Source organism: Psittacula echo (genome assembly GCF_963264785.1).
Source record: "Psittacula echo genome assembly, chromosome: 2".
In the NCBI taxonomy this organism is placed as follows: domain Eukaryota; kingdom Metazoa; phylum Chordata; class Aves; order Psittaciformes; family Psittacidae; genus Psittacula; species Psittacula echo.
Genome location: NC_137737.1, coordinates 112263605 through 112277836, shown reverse-complemented (window position 1 = coordinate 112277836; position 14232 = coordinate 112263605). Strand labels below are relative to the sequence as shown.

General features: G+C 37.0%; 1 protein-coding gene across 1 annotated transcript; it reads right to left on the bottom strand.

Annotated features, from left to right (window-relative positions):
- Nucleotides 1-2031: 2031 nt before the first annotated feature.
- Nucleotides 2032-13858, bottom strand: IMPACT (impact RWD domain protein; the record flags this gene model as incomplete). Its single annotated transcript, XM_080610259.1, has 9 exons — nt 2032-2278; nt 4029-4102; nt 7097-7191; nt 7492-7620; nt 9102-9187; nt 11142-11204; nt 12194-12246; nt 13000-13128; nt 13823-13858. The coding sequence occupies 9 exons, from the start codon at nt 13856-13858 to the stop codon at nt 2140-2142; spliced, it is 804 nt and encodes a 267-aa protein (XP_080466385.1). The 3' UTR covers nt 2032-2139.
- Nucleotides 13859-14232: the final 374 nt, after the last annotated feature.

The following is a 14232-nucleotide window of genomic DNA, read 5'->3' as shown; positions in this document are numbered from 1 at the left end:
AGGATATCTAAAATGCCATAAGCTAGTACTGTTGCCATGTGCAGGACTTAGCAACTTAGCAACCTAGCATGTGGATAATACATACAAAACTCTGCATTTTCCAGCTTTGATTCCTAGTCACTTACAACCAAGAAGTTGCTTTCTGAATTCAAAAAGGCATATATAAAGTTCACACAAGTTAAAATAATTGTATTAACAGTTAGGACTGAAAGGAACTCAATGACCTTTATATAGCTTTTTTAAGACCGTGAGTAACAAAATCAAGTAGAGAGTTAAGCAGGAGTGAAAATTCCTTCTACTGCAATTAAGGGCAAGAAACATGGAGGGCCTTCAACAGCTTTATTTTTCACAACATCTAAATGTGATTTCACTAGACTTGAAAACCACCGTGCATTCCACCTTGCAGCAATTCCTTCCTCAAGATCTCCCCATCATCAGCAAGCACTAGTAACACTGGGAATGCCAACTGACTAGGTTTCAGAGAGAAACACACATCTTTGAGCAACCTGGTCTAGTGGAAGGTGTCCCTGACCATGGCGGGGGGCTTGGAACTAGATAATCTTTAAGGTCCTTGTTCATAGTAAAAACAGGATGGCAAACATGGTTGGTAGAATTTTTAACTCTAAGTTTGAAAGAATTAATCTAAAATACAGTTTCTTGTAACCAGAAAGTGCTATCTTGACGGAAGTGTTAGGTTTATCTGGAGCAAGATAAGATTTCTATTGCAACAGAACTATAACTACAGCAACAATAACAGTATTAAACCAATTTTCATGCTCATATTGTATGTCATAAGTGCCTATAACAGAAAAACTACAGGACCTACGAACATATGTAAATCAGTCATAAACTACTTTAATCTTTGCCACAGGTGAAAACTGCACTTCTCTGATCCCTGCAGCAACACTCTTCCAAAACAAAATCATTCCTAGTAACTAGGACTCCAGATTGAGACAGATGATCCCTATGACTTAGACACATTCACATTTGATAGGGGAAACTTGATGTCACTTTCTAAACTGGATTTTTATGGAATGTTAAGTGTCTGGACACTTTAAGCCTGACAGCTCTCAAAAGTGTACATTAACATGCTCAGAAAAAGCTGACAAGCTCAGAACAAACTGAAGTACAGTAACTGCAAAATTGTTTCTCCACAATATTTTCATTACAATAATGTTTTCACACTTAACCATATATACCTGCATATATTATATAACATAAGTTTTCCTTCCCAAGTTAGATTTGAATTACTTAGGAAGTTTAAAAAAGTTCTAAATGAAAAATCTCAAAATATTTCCATCAATTACTTTTCTTTTTTTAATTTTTCCAGGAAAAAAACCTTTGCAATAAAATAATAATTTTTAAAAACACTTTAACACAAGTCTCCAGTAATAAGAATACAACACATGAAGCAACAGAAAATGCAAGCAAGCGAAGGACAGGAGAAGAAAACTCCTGTTTGTGACAGGGACATCAATTTAAAAACCAAAATTAATAACAATACTTAGTGTGCTGCTATAACTGACGTGAAGCACTGCATAAGATGTACCCAGCTGTCCCCTCTAATTATATTTAATTTACGTTTTCACTAGGGCTCACATCATGCCGGTGAATCAAAATTTATCAATCTCAACTCACATTTAGTAGCAACTTTCTCAAATAAATATTATTTCAACTTTTGAAAACTAAAGTATATGTAAGTATGAAGGCTAAAGATCCAGAACTGGAACAAAGAAATAGATAAAATTATCAAAACAACTTAAACCCTTCAATCCCACTACCTTTTGCATTTTAAGCTCCACTCTGCAAGTTCAAATATAAGTATCTTTTTATTACAAATATTTGAGGAAACTAAACAAAAAGCTGTGCTTAGCTCAACTCCCGCATTCTGTCAGTCAGCTTCTTCCAGTCTTCATTTTCAATATACCTTACACCACACAGTAAGCATAGGAATCAAAACTTATTTATCTTTCAAAACATCCAAACTATTACTACCAACACCTATTTCTGATCCAAGACTTGGAAAGGCTAGGGGTTGGGGTTTTTTTTCACTTTTTAAGAAAGAAATCATCTATTTGTCTACAAGCACAATAGTAATTAAAATAATCATATACAAGTTTATTTACATTATGGTGGTTTTTAAAATCTGTTCAGGACTTCCAGAAGTGAAAGATTAATTTCTGTAACCTGCATAAGATGAAGAAGGCGTCCACCTGCTGCTGTCTCCCCATCATCTTCACAATCCTGTAAGAATGTTTGTTTGTCTTCACAGTATATCCTTACAAAAACAAAGAAAAAAACTAACATAAAATAGATTAAAAAAAAAATCAATAAACTAAGTAACATTTTGGCATGATTAATGATGTATCAGAGATGATGAGGGCGGTGAGGCACTGGAACAGGTTGCCCAGAGAAGTTGTGGATGCCCCATCCCTGGCAGTGTTCAAGGTCAGGTTGGATGGGGCTTTGAGCAACCCGGTCTAGCGGAAGGTGTCCCTGACCATGGCAGGAGGGTTGAAACTGGATGATCTTTAAGGTTCCTTCCAACTCAAACCATTCTATGATTTATGATCTTTCATACACATGTGTATCAATTCTATTTCTCTGCTAAGGACACTTACATGAAAACAGGATGCGGCTTAGGATAAACCACAAATACTTATCTGTACAGCAGAACAAGTTTTGAGAAACCTTTATTTAGACTTTAGCTACTTCACATTTACAATGGTAATGACTCTGGAGTTAAGTCCCTAATAAGAAAAATCCTTAGGTTTTTAGCCTAATAATTACACCTAGCTGAAACCAACTCTGTCAGATACAGGTTCAAATTATGGTACACACAAACAAGTTGGAAGAACTTGGACAAAAGTATTACAAGTAATTAGTTAGTTTCACACTACTGCTGAAATGTAGACCTATCAGTGAATTTCACCTTCAGATTCTCCATGCCATCTCCTTCCTCAGGGGACAGGAAATTTGGGGTGAGCAGGACAGCTGCTCAGCTCTAATTTTCCAGAAGTAATGCTCTGAGGTCGACTGTTTGTTACCAGTTGATTTCATAACTTCCAAACTTAGTTAATACACACAGGATACAATGAGAAAGAAGCTTTCAATGAGAAAGATGTACTAAATGACAAATACGAAGCAAAGTTTCTGTTGCTTTTTTGAAGTTTATTTAGACAGTACGAATGAAAGAAGCCAGATAATAATCAGCAACAACAGAAATCCCTGCTCTTTAAAAACATTTTGCTTAGGTAGATTTTTTTGGTAAAGTAAGCTTTCACTTGCTCTCATTTGATGATTCATTAGGATCATGTCATGATGTGTATGAATGGATCAGTGTATAAATGCTTTTTTAAATTACTAGTTCTCCAGTAATGAAAGGGGTTCCTTTTACTGTTATTTATATTCCTCAGAAAACTTACATCACTATTTGGTCTGAGACCAATTTCTTTCACATAAGCTGTGCTTCACAAAAGTTGCCAGAGACAGACCACTACCAAACTAATATTTACCTGTTTCTCATTTTCCTTGAAGTTTCCAGTATTTCAGCTGAAATTTTGTAAGCCAGATGCCTGCATCAGGCTTTATGTTTCAACTCTTATTTCAACTAAAAATTTTAAGCTATTTCTAAATATAAGGTTGGGGGGAAAAGAAGTTACTTCACCCACGTAAAAACACATTTAGTTCAAGATGTTCTAGCATTTCCATATTCACACATACTATGCAAAATATAAAAATGCATGTTCAAACCTACTTTCAGTCTTTTTTTTTTTTCCACTAATGCTGCTTTACTATCTTAACATATTTCCTTCTATATTTTTAACTTTCGACCTCAAATTCAAAATAAAGCCTAACACTTTTACCACACAAATAAGAAACTCACTCCTGTAAAGACTTAACAGCAAGGAATTATCTGATGAATTCATCTTTCCTCATGTTCTTCACTCCTTTATCGAAGAATGCTAAAAAAAAAAAAACCAAAAAAACCCAGCTCCTGAAAAACCAAACCACTCTTCATCTCTCACCTGTATGCATATATGTTGTGGGTAGCACTTGCAATTTTCTTATTCTCATATAATTTTTCAAGAACTCTCTTTACCTTTAAAAAAACAGAGATAAGATTCCTTTTAGAATGGGAATTTCATACACACCATCTCATCTCTATGATGCTATGATTATCACTGCTAAACAAGTATCTCCTTAATACCAAAAAGAAACACCTTTTTTTTTTTTTTTCTTTTTTACACTTCAATGTAAAATAAATATTCAGTGCTGTAACTCAAGAAGTGGCTTCTCAGTACTCTGTTGCTAGTTTCAAATCATTTTTCTGTGACACTGAAAACAGCTGTTCTTTGAAGGAATGTACTTTCAAAGGCCACCTAGTCCAACCCACCTACAATGTGCAGGGACATCTTCAACTAGATCAGGTTGCCCAGAACAACATCCAGCACAGCCTTGAACGTCTCCACCACCTCTCTGGGAAACTTGTGCCAGTGTTCCACCACCCTCATTATAAAGATTTTTTTCCTCACATGCAGCCTGAATCTCTCCTCTTTCAGTTTAAAACTATTACCCCATATCCTATCACAACAGGCCCTGCTAAAAAGTCTCTCCCCATCTTTCTTACAGGCCTCTTTTGCTGAAGATGTAGAAGTGTCAAATCGCTTTACTACACAAGAGACGGTAAGATCTAGAAAACATTTTTAATCAGTATGAAGTATCAATTACACTTGCTGACCTTTTCTCAACTGTAACACTAAGCTGTAAGCTGGAATGTAACACAACTGCTTTCACTTATTTCATGAAAACATGTGATGTTTAGAAAGCTCTATTACATTTTGAATTTCTCCTTTTCCTGAAACATACTTTTTTCCCCAGAGTTTCCACTTCACAGAAAGAATAACGATTACAAAAAGTTCCATTACGGGTCTGAAAGAGTCAGTATTTCCCAGAAAAGATATTCCCACCATGTTCATCCCTTTGATCTTAAGAAGTACCAAATTCAAAACATTTATCAGTATTAGTTCATCTTCTGTTTCTTATTAAACAAGCTAGCCATTGTTCAACCCTTTCCAATTTGGTCTAGCAAAAAAGAAAGCTTTGATAAAGACACTGTTTTAGCACTTAATAGAAAAATCAATATTACTTTGAGCAAAACATTACTGAAGTTGAGAAAGCTTGGGAAAACATGCTTGGTGAACAAATTGCCTTCCACTCCAGAGAAAAATATCTCTGAGGAGCAATCAATATACATATTTAATTTCTGTCTTAGCTATACTGTGCTGTTTGCAATTCTGGCAAAAATTCACAAATTTGCCATTACAAAAATCACCTCAGATATGAGACTTATGAAAAAACTCCTATTACTAACAGAGAATGTTGCTTCAGACACCTGATTTTCCTTTTCCTGCACCCATTCCCCAAGGGGAATATCGAAGAAAGGCAACATATATTAGTTAATACACTTTCATAAATATATTTCAATATACGGACTTAGGGTACTACACATATTAAATGATCACCACCGTTGACATTACTTATTTGTCACCTACCAGGCTCCTAAAAACATACCTTAATGATTCATTATGTGTATTAGCAATGAACCTCCAAAACAGGCATCTTACAGCTAATCAGTAGTTTATCCTTTTTCCCATTGTCGCTCCTGAGCCTTTTTTTTTTTTTTTTCCTTCTGTTCCAATCTCTATTATTCCTGCTTTAGGCAATTAAGGGATGCAATTCTTTACGTGTCAATGAGGCATCTGCTCATAAAAGATGTAAGATGCTTAAACAGACCAGTTCTTAGTCTCACTTACTAAATCAATGTCAAGTCCAAGAACCACATAACTTTTAAATGTCAGAATAAGCCAAACTGAGACAAGGGAAAGCAGTGGCACCAAATTATAGCCTACTACCTGAAATATGCCTATCACTTTCTGTTGAATGCTAGCTAAGGCATCTTACCTACCAGTTAGAACTCTTCTGCAACAGTCACTGATGCAATGCCACTATCTCAAAAGTTCTCCATGAAGGATGCAGGGAACTAAAGACCAACAAGTCTTATGTCCATACTAGGCAAGATGACAAAGGGGAAGCGAAACAAAAAAAAACCCCACAGCTCAAAATGTTACAGCGTTTGTATAGAGAAATATACCTCAAAGCCCTGTCAATCTGTTAATACTCTTTCAGGGACACTGAACAAGTAGTAGATCTAGCTCACCTGGAATTTTAAAATGCATTCGACAAGATCCTTTACCAAAAATTCTTAAAATAAAAGCTAGAATTAGTATAAAAGGAAAGAGAAAGATTTTCTCAATGTTTCACTCTCAGTTAACGATAAGAAAATATGAGTAGTTCAGTACTTTCTCCACTAAATAGAGATCATCAAATGAGACTGATGTTAATGAATGCAAAGTGATGTACAAAGTGACTTCAAACTAATTATTAGCATTTGCAAAAAAGAGTTATAAAAGACATTTCTATGAAAACACCAGCTCAGTGCTCACTAGAGGTCAAAAAAGTAAAATGAAAGGTAATACTAGAGAAAGAACATGGAAAACAGAAAAACTCTTCAGGCTACTATAAATCTTTGGAGTGACTGCATCTTTAGTGCTGTGCATAGTTCTATTCTGCACCTCAAAGTTAGAGCATGCATTATATGTACCAAAAGATACTGAGGGTCTTCAGCCCATAAAACCAGAAAACTAAGGTCTATTAAAACTGATAGATGGCTATAAAGTCCAACTGCACAGAGAAAGTAGAGAGGTGCAACAAAGTTTTGAGTGACTGGATCACAACAAACATGGGAAGGCATATTTTCATACAATGTTGTGGATTCTGAAAGTTAATTCTAGTGCTAGAAGCAATGGGACAAATTCCACCTAATAGTAAAGAATAGCAGGATGCACTGCAGAGCAGATATGTAGAGCTATTTGTCTGACAGTGATGGCAAGAAACTGATGGCCACTCAGACAATATTAGCACAGGAAGATGCGAATACAGACAGACTGACATACTTGGCTAATCCCAAGTATCTCAGTAATATTTTGTCAAGCTCAAAATACAGACAGAAAAAGTAGTATTGATCTCTACTAACTTGTCTGGGTGTCACCACAGGAGCCAGATGTGCCTGGAAAGTACTCCTTCGATCTGTAATTGGGTTTCCGTGATGTATGGGTGGCAGTTCTTCATCTACTGATCACAAATAAGGAAGTGTTTGTTTTCTTTTAAGAGTACTGAAAAGATGTATATAGCTACATAAGTAAAGAATGTCTCAACTTAAAAAAAGGGATTTGTTGAAGTAAAGTACACAAGATGATATACAGAACCACCAAAAATTATGTTGGTTTATTTTCTTCTTACAATTGTTTTTAATCCTTAATATAATTTTAATGTTACTAATTTTACTCGAAAGCTGCATACACAACCAGAATCTTAAGGTCTCTATCTTCTAAACTATTAATCAGAATTAACAAGGGCATATTTTTTTACCTTCTTGACTTTCAGATGTAATGTAATTTAACATTTTAATTGGATCTTCCTGAATGGGCTGACAATCTAGGTCAAAATCATCTCCACCATCTTCATCAACTTCTTCACTGGTTTTCTTAATATCTGGTTCTGTTAAGACAGAAGTAGTAGAATTTTTTACACATTTTTTTGTGAGACAACTAAGACAAAATTTCAAATTCTTTTCCCCAAAACCTCTGGCTTTTCAGTTCAAAGTTTGTCATTAAAAAAATTATGAAACACAGAATAGTAACTTGATTACAACAAACTCCAGAAATTCTGAATTTAGAGTCCAAAATAATCTGGTGTTTCACAAGAACTCCACTCATTTACTGAACATCTGGAGAAAAATGTGCAGCTGTTGTTCAATAGCACTTCATGAGGTTATAAAATCATAATGTTTGAAATATCTCTCTGGACATGCTTCAAGCACTCTGTGATTTCCAAAATGCTATTTATCTTCATGCATAGGACATACAAAAAATAATAGTCAATAGCAAAAGATAAGTATCACACAAAATTTGTGCTCTGGCAACTGCATTTATAGGGAATCTACCATACACACGTTAATTTAAAGTGCCTATGATGTGGTGTTGATGCAGTTTTTATAACAGAGGTATTTTCCATAAAAAAGCAGATCAGTGATATAGCATGTTCAAAAAGCCTAGAAAAATCATTAGATGTATTAAGTAGAAGCCGCATGGTTGCTGGCAAAATAAGCAACAAATTTTCAATATTGTCAGCAAAATTTTCACTTCTCAGTATCCACTCCTTCAAGTTATGTCAATGAAAAATGACTTTTTAAGTATCTGTGATGTAGCAACAGAATGCAGAGTTTATTGAAAACTAGACCTTATCATGAAGCAGCATTGATTTTTTTCCACCCCCTCTTCAGTCTCTTATTCCTCGCAGGACTGAGGTAACATCCATGACACGGAGAAATACTTCTATTTCCTTTTGCCACAAGTGCATGCATACATGGCACTCATGCATTTCACACCAATTTAGCATTTTAAAGCACAAACCCCCAAACAAAAATAAACCTCATCACTTTCTGAAAGTAAAATTGTGAATTTACACAAACTCTATCACAATAAGAGTAACAGCAGAAGAATCACTGCAACTCTAATGATGATGTACTTCTCATCCCAATACAGTAAAATTCAATTAAGATGGAATACTTGGTCATTTGTCTGTATATTTCATTGAAGTTTATCTTCTCTTGAGGCTAATCCAAATCCTCCAAGAGTACACTCAACAACAGAAATTAATTACTGTTATGAATAATTCCTTTACAGAACAGAGGACAATGCATTATACCTGTATGCAGCACTCTGCTTTCTTGCAAATAATTTAATTCCCAAGAGAACTAAGGACCTTGTTCTAGTTCATGGAGGCCACCCCCTTTTGTCCTACTGCTTTTTAAAAAGGGAAGCTATCACTGTGAAACAACAAGCCATGACACTGGAGACTGTTGTTTTATGTTATTTAGATGTAATAGAAAACTGGGCATAAAGCTTTAACTTGTAATGAAATCTTACTTTGCAGTTTAACAAAAAGTAAATTGAGAAAAAACGTGTTTTCTGAAGTACCTGGATCTGATGACTGTGCCTTTTCAATCAGAACTTCTCGTATCTTCTCCACCCACAAATAAAGTATACTTTCACCAAGGTTCTGTCTGGAAGTTAAAATTCACAGTGAATTATAATAATTTTTGCAGATTTCACTTGGAAAGAACACCAAATAACATACATGTTTCAGACATGTAGAAATGTAACATTATAATCTAGTGAGATACAGAGCTTAGGCTTGTGGAAAGCCCTGTCTCAGTAGTTCACTAAGCAAGTCACATGATAGCTGCACCACTATACACTCTTTGTGGCTTGCTTTATTTTTATTTTTCTTTAACATTAAAGCACCAATGATGAAGGAAAACAGGCAACTGACAGAAGCTTTATGGCCACTAAGGAAAGGGAAAGCAACTGTGTAATTAAAAAAAAAAGATGGATGGTCCTCAGTATTTCGAAAAGAATACTAAGCTAGGATGCCTTAGATCTTGCTCTGGATCAGTTTTCTCTACAAGAAGTACCGTATGCCAGTGGTGAGCTCCTTCAGCTGCTCTGTGGCTGCATGGGACTCTTTCCCCTCATCTTTGGGAGAGGGCTCTTCTTTGGAAAAGCCCCCTCACAAATGTCTCTTCCCTTCTTTTCTTCTCTTCCCCCTCAAGCAGTCAGTGCACACATAGCAGAGGTTGCTCTGTTAAGGCTGGACTGCGACAGCAGGTCAGTGGCAGCAGACACAGTGGAGCATTGGACTGATATGCTACAGCATGGGTAACTAGCACTCCTATAGGACAGGGAAGATAAAGATTTAGGTCTAGGAGTCTTTAGTCAGGGGGCAGAGGTGGTATTAAGGTCCTCGGGAAAGACAGGATGCACATGTTTTTTATGTGCACATTCAGAGTTAAGAAACGCTGCCTTAAGGTGCAGCAGGACCCAAACGTCTCAAAATGTATTTAAAATGGTATCCTGAAAAGTTGTCTTCATATTTTAATAAGTTTATGAACTATGCATGTTTGTCTCAAAAACAAAACTAAAGATTTAGGACTGTAGGTAACTACTGGTTTCTCATTAATTTTATTCCTACTGCCACCATCTGGGGTACCACGCAAGTACATATTGGTGATAAAATTACCATAGAGCTTTTCACTTAAAATCCTCATGCATTTTTAACACTTTAAATTCAATTTTACTTGCTTATCTGTTGCTTAGTTAGAAAACAAACCCAGTTAATCAATGTAACTGAGTAATTCCGTAAAAAAAAAAAAAACCCGCGCAAACTACGTGTTCTCTTTTTAATGGCATTAAAAAACATTTCTTATGTTCAGATTTCAGTATTTTGGGCAGTCATGAGAGTCATGTGCTTCCTTAAGACATCTTTTCATTTCATTTAGTTTATATTATCTTTGGGATCTGAAAGAATTAAATAAACCATATAAAATACCTAAATTTACTGTTCCAATTTCACTGCAATTCAAAACTATGTAATTTGTGTACTTCTGAATGTTCCATTTATTCTCATGCATTCATTACGCACTGTTGTTGGCTGCACACTGTGATAATAAACAGTCCGCTATGTTACAGATCTAATTAATAGATTCTACATGAGTTTAATTTGCCTTAAAATCTACTTATCCCTTAGCTATCTTTAAAGAAAGACTCTTTTGCCACCTACACTCTAAGACACAAATGTCCTACAGTTTAACTTCCAAATGCAAAATAGATGTAGGAATCTCATACTTCACAGCACCAATTCATAAGCAATCTCACAGATTCTAAATTGAATCTATTCTATTAGGAACCAAAATGAAGACTTCTATCCTTACAGAACACCAGGTCTAAAGAATATAAATTTGTCTGAGTTTAGCACAATTTGTCCTTGCAAAATGCTCAGTAAGTATACAACATCTTTAAATGTTAGATTTATAAAATAAACTTGCTGGTTTGTGGCTATTGCAGCAATCACTTCACAAATACAAGTTCTGGCAGATAATTCAAAAGCATACTTTGAGTAGGGCACAAAACTGAAAATACATTGTCTCCTGTCACTATATTCCACAGTCTCTAACTTACATATATATTTCTTCCAAGCTATTTGCTAGTTCCATATAATCTTGTCCTCGAAGCCAAGGAGCACTAGAATGAAAACAAATACAATGAAAATTGTGCCTGTACATCGATTCCAACACCTCAACAAACATTCATTTTTAAGTAAATGTGATAAACACCTCAAAAAAAACCACTGTCAATCACTGACACTTCCCAAGATTCTAGTTGCAAAAGTCTTGGTAAAAGCATGATCACGCAGGTCTCCTTCAAGACTCCTTGACTGGGCTGCTTTTTCTTTCTTCAGATGAAAAAGCTAGACTCATTTTTCATGGTAGGCCATTGTGACTCCAGAGTCACTTTACATATTATTTGCTTATATTTTCCAACTCCTTCAGCACCATTGAATCTATTACATTTAGAATGTCTGTTCAGTTCTGTATCTGTTATCTTCCTGGTCTCATGTTAAACTATAAACTTTGCCTCAGGTTTACCAGCAATATTTTGTATTGCCTTGTCAATACTGATAACCAAAACTCAGAGTCATGTGGTGTGTCATGTCCTGCAGGTCCATCTGTCACCCACATCAGGGACTTGACTTACACATCTCCATTCTCATCTCATGTACATGTCAGGAGACAAGGAGAGAGCAGGGAAGGAAAACAGGAAGATAGTATTTGCCATGGCTGCATCCCAACAAGAGTGGGCACTCAGGTGAAAAGCACATCTTTCAATTTGAAACAAGTACCCAAACAAGAGGGGTATACACAAGGAAGAGACAAGACATCACTCCAACACAACAGGTAGCAGCCACCATACCTCCACAGTCCAATTGCTACCTGGCCACAAAATAATGCTGCAAGAATTAGAGATGAGGGAAGAGAACAACTTGTTACAAGGAGCTCCATAATATGGCTAGCTCAGGAGAAAGGATAGAATATTCTTGCTGGAAACATCCCTCATCCCCACTATATTTTAATTCAAGGAGTCATCTTAACTAAACTTCAATTTACACTGCAAGCAACTAAAAGTGGTAATTCAGAAAAGAAATACAATGTTTGAAAGAAAACTTCACTTACTTTAGTTGATAAATAGGTGGCTCTGCAGTTGGATATCCTGGTGGCAAAATCACCTGAAAAAAATTCAAGATAAGTATTCACTCGACTACTCTCAGTTAGCTGAGCAATACTGACGGACTCAGAGGTCGAGCACTAGGACTACAACCTAGTGTTACAAATCCAGAAAATACCTGGTTATGCTGTTGCAGAATGACAAGAAAACCGGGATATCTGTATTTGGGATTCCAGCGATGGTAATGCATACAGACATTATATTTCATGGTGGAATTTTTGTGGAACAAGTGCCATGAAAAATAAAGCGCAGAACAAATTTTAAAGGAGCTGCACACATGGTTCCTGGATTTCTTTAAGTGGCAATACACTTTGGTGTTTCTTCCACTACATAAACTTACTGGTTTCAGTTCTGTAATCATAGAGTAGCAAGTTTCTCAATTAAGTTGCTCCAATATTTTTTTTTTTGCCTCCACGTTTTCCATCGAGTAAATCTAGCAGCAACGGCAGCAGATTCACTCAGATGTCTGACACAAAGTCAATATAAAAAATATTCTAGAAATTAGTCTTGGGAAAAAAAAACACTGAAATTCATTTTTGTCAGGTGTGGAATTAGGATATATAACTACTAAAAAATATCACAAGCATATTAATGTGTTACAGGAACAATCACTGAAGTCTATCACAGATTCCAACCAAAAGCTCCTTAATACATCTGAATAGATAATGAATCCTATTTAAAAGGGCTTCATGCAAGCACAAGACTTTGCCTGCATCAGTCAAATTCTGTGCCAAACTTCTTAAAACCGCTTTACCTGAAGACAGAGGGTCCATTTTGGTTGATCCAGGCAATCATTAATCTTAATGCAATAGATTTTTTCATCTTCATCAACAACACACCAATCTTCACCATATATGGATGAAAGGGCTTCAATTTCATCAATCTAGAAAAAGCATTATGCAAAAAATAAATAACCTCTCTCAGCGCCCACAGCCTTGTGTGCCAGTCTTGGTTTTAAGTCTCACTCTTCCACAGCTTATTTACAGACCTGACAAGATTTACTACACCAGAAGGCCATAAATACTGTGGATCTGGTCCTGACTCACAGCGTAAGTTACCTTTGCTCAGTCTTCTCATACACACAACAGCTTTTGTATTTCTACAGATAATCCTGTAATTCTTAGCAATGACAAGGTGAGCAAAGCCAGGTGGATCAGCTACAACCCATCCCTGCAACTCCCGACCAGTGCTGCTCCTGGCTGGGCGATCCATCCCCCTGAGGGAAAACACCCCAAGGCCTTCGTCCGAGCTCTTACCAAGGAATAGTGATTAAAGTTACCCAGCAAATTCTCACAGAAACCGGAGAGTCACTTTCCACCTGGAAATTAAACACCTGGAACGGGTCTTCAGTACAAATGGGAGGTCACCCAACGGTGGTGAGCAAAAACAGTCCCGCTGCCGCTCGGACAGCACCGCGGGCCCTGGGCACGGAGCTCCTCCTCACACGGCCGGGGCTCACCATAAGCCACCGGAATCCACCGCTTTCGAGGCAGCGCTCACGCTGCCCGCGCGAGGATGCCGCGGCACGGCAGGACCCACGCTGCGCCCCGCAGCCCTGTCACCCTACCGCCACTCACTTGCTGCTGAGCCGCCTCCGTGTCCCCCGCCGCCATCAGTACTTGACGGGAGCAGGGAAAGGGCATGGGCCGAAGGAAGAGGTTGCGCAGTGGTGGCGGTGAAGCTGCCAGCACTTCCTTCCGCCAGCACACTCAGCTCACCTCTCTGCGCTGTCTTCTGCCATGAGGTGCACCCAGAGGCCTCCCATCCGTGCGCTTTGGCTTCGCTTCTCTCGGGACTGCCTGTGCTTAATAAACTGTTACAAAATCTACTTCTGTTATGCATTCCCACAGAATCAACATTACACTTGTCAGGTGGTATTTTTTGCGTTATTTATTACATTATTTTTAAAGGGTATAAGCCAATTTTACAGTCATTTTTATCTTGCATTCATCATACTCGAAACGAGGGATTTACATTCTTATAATTG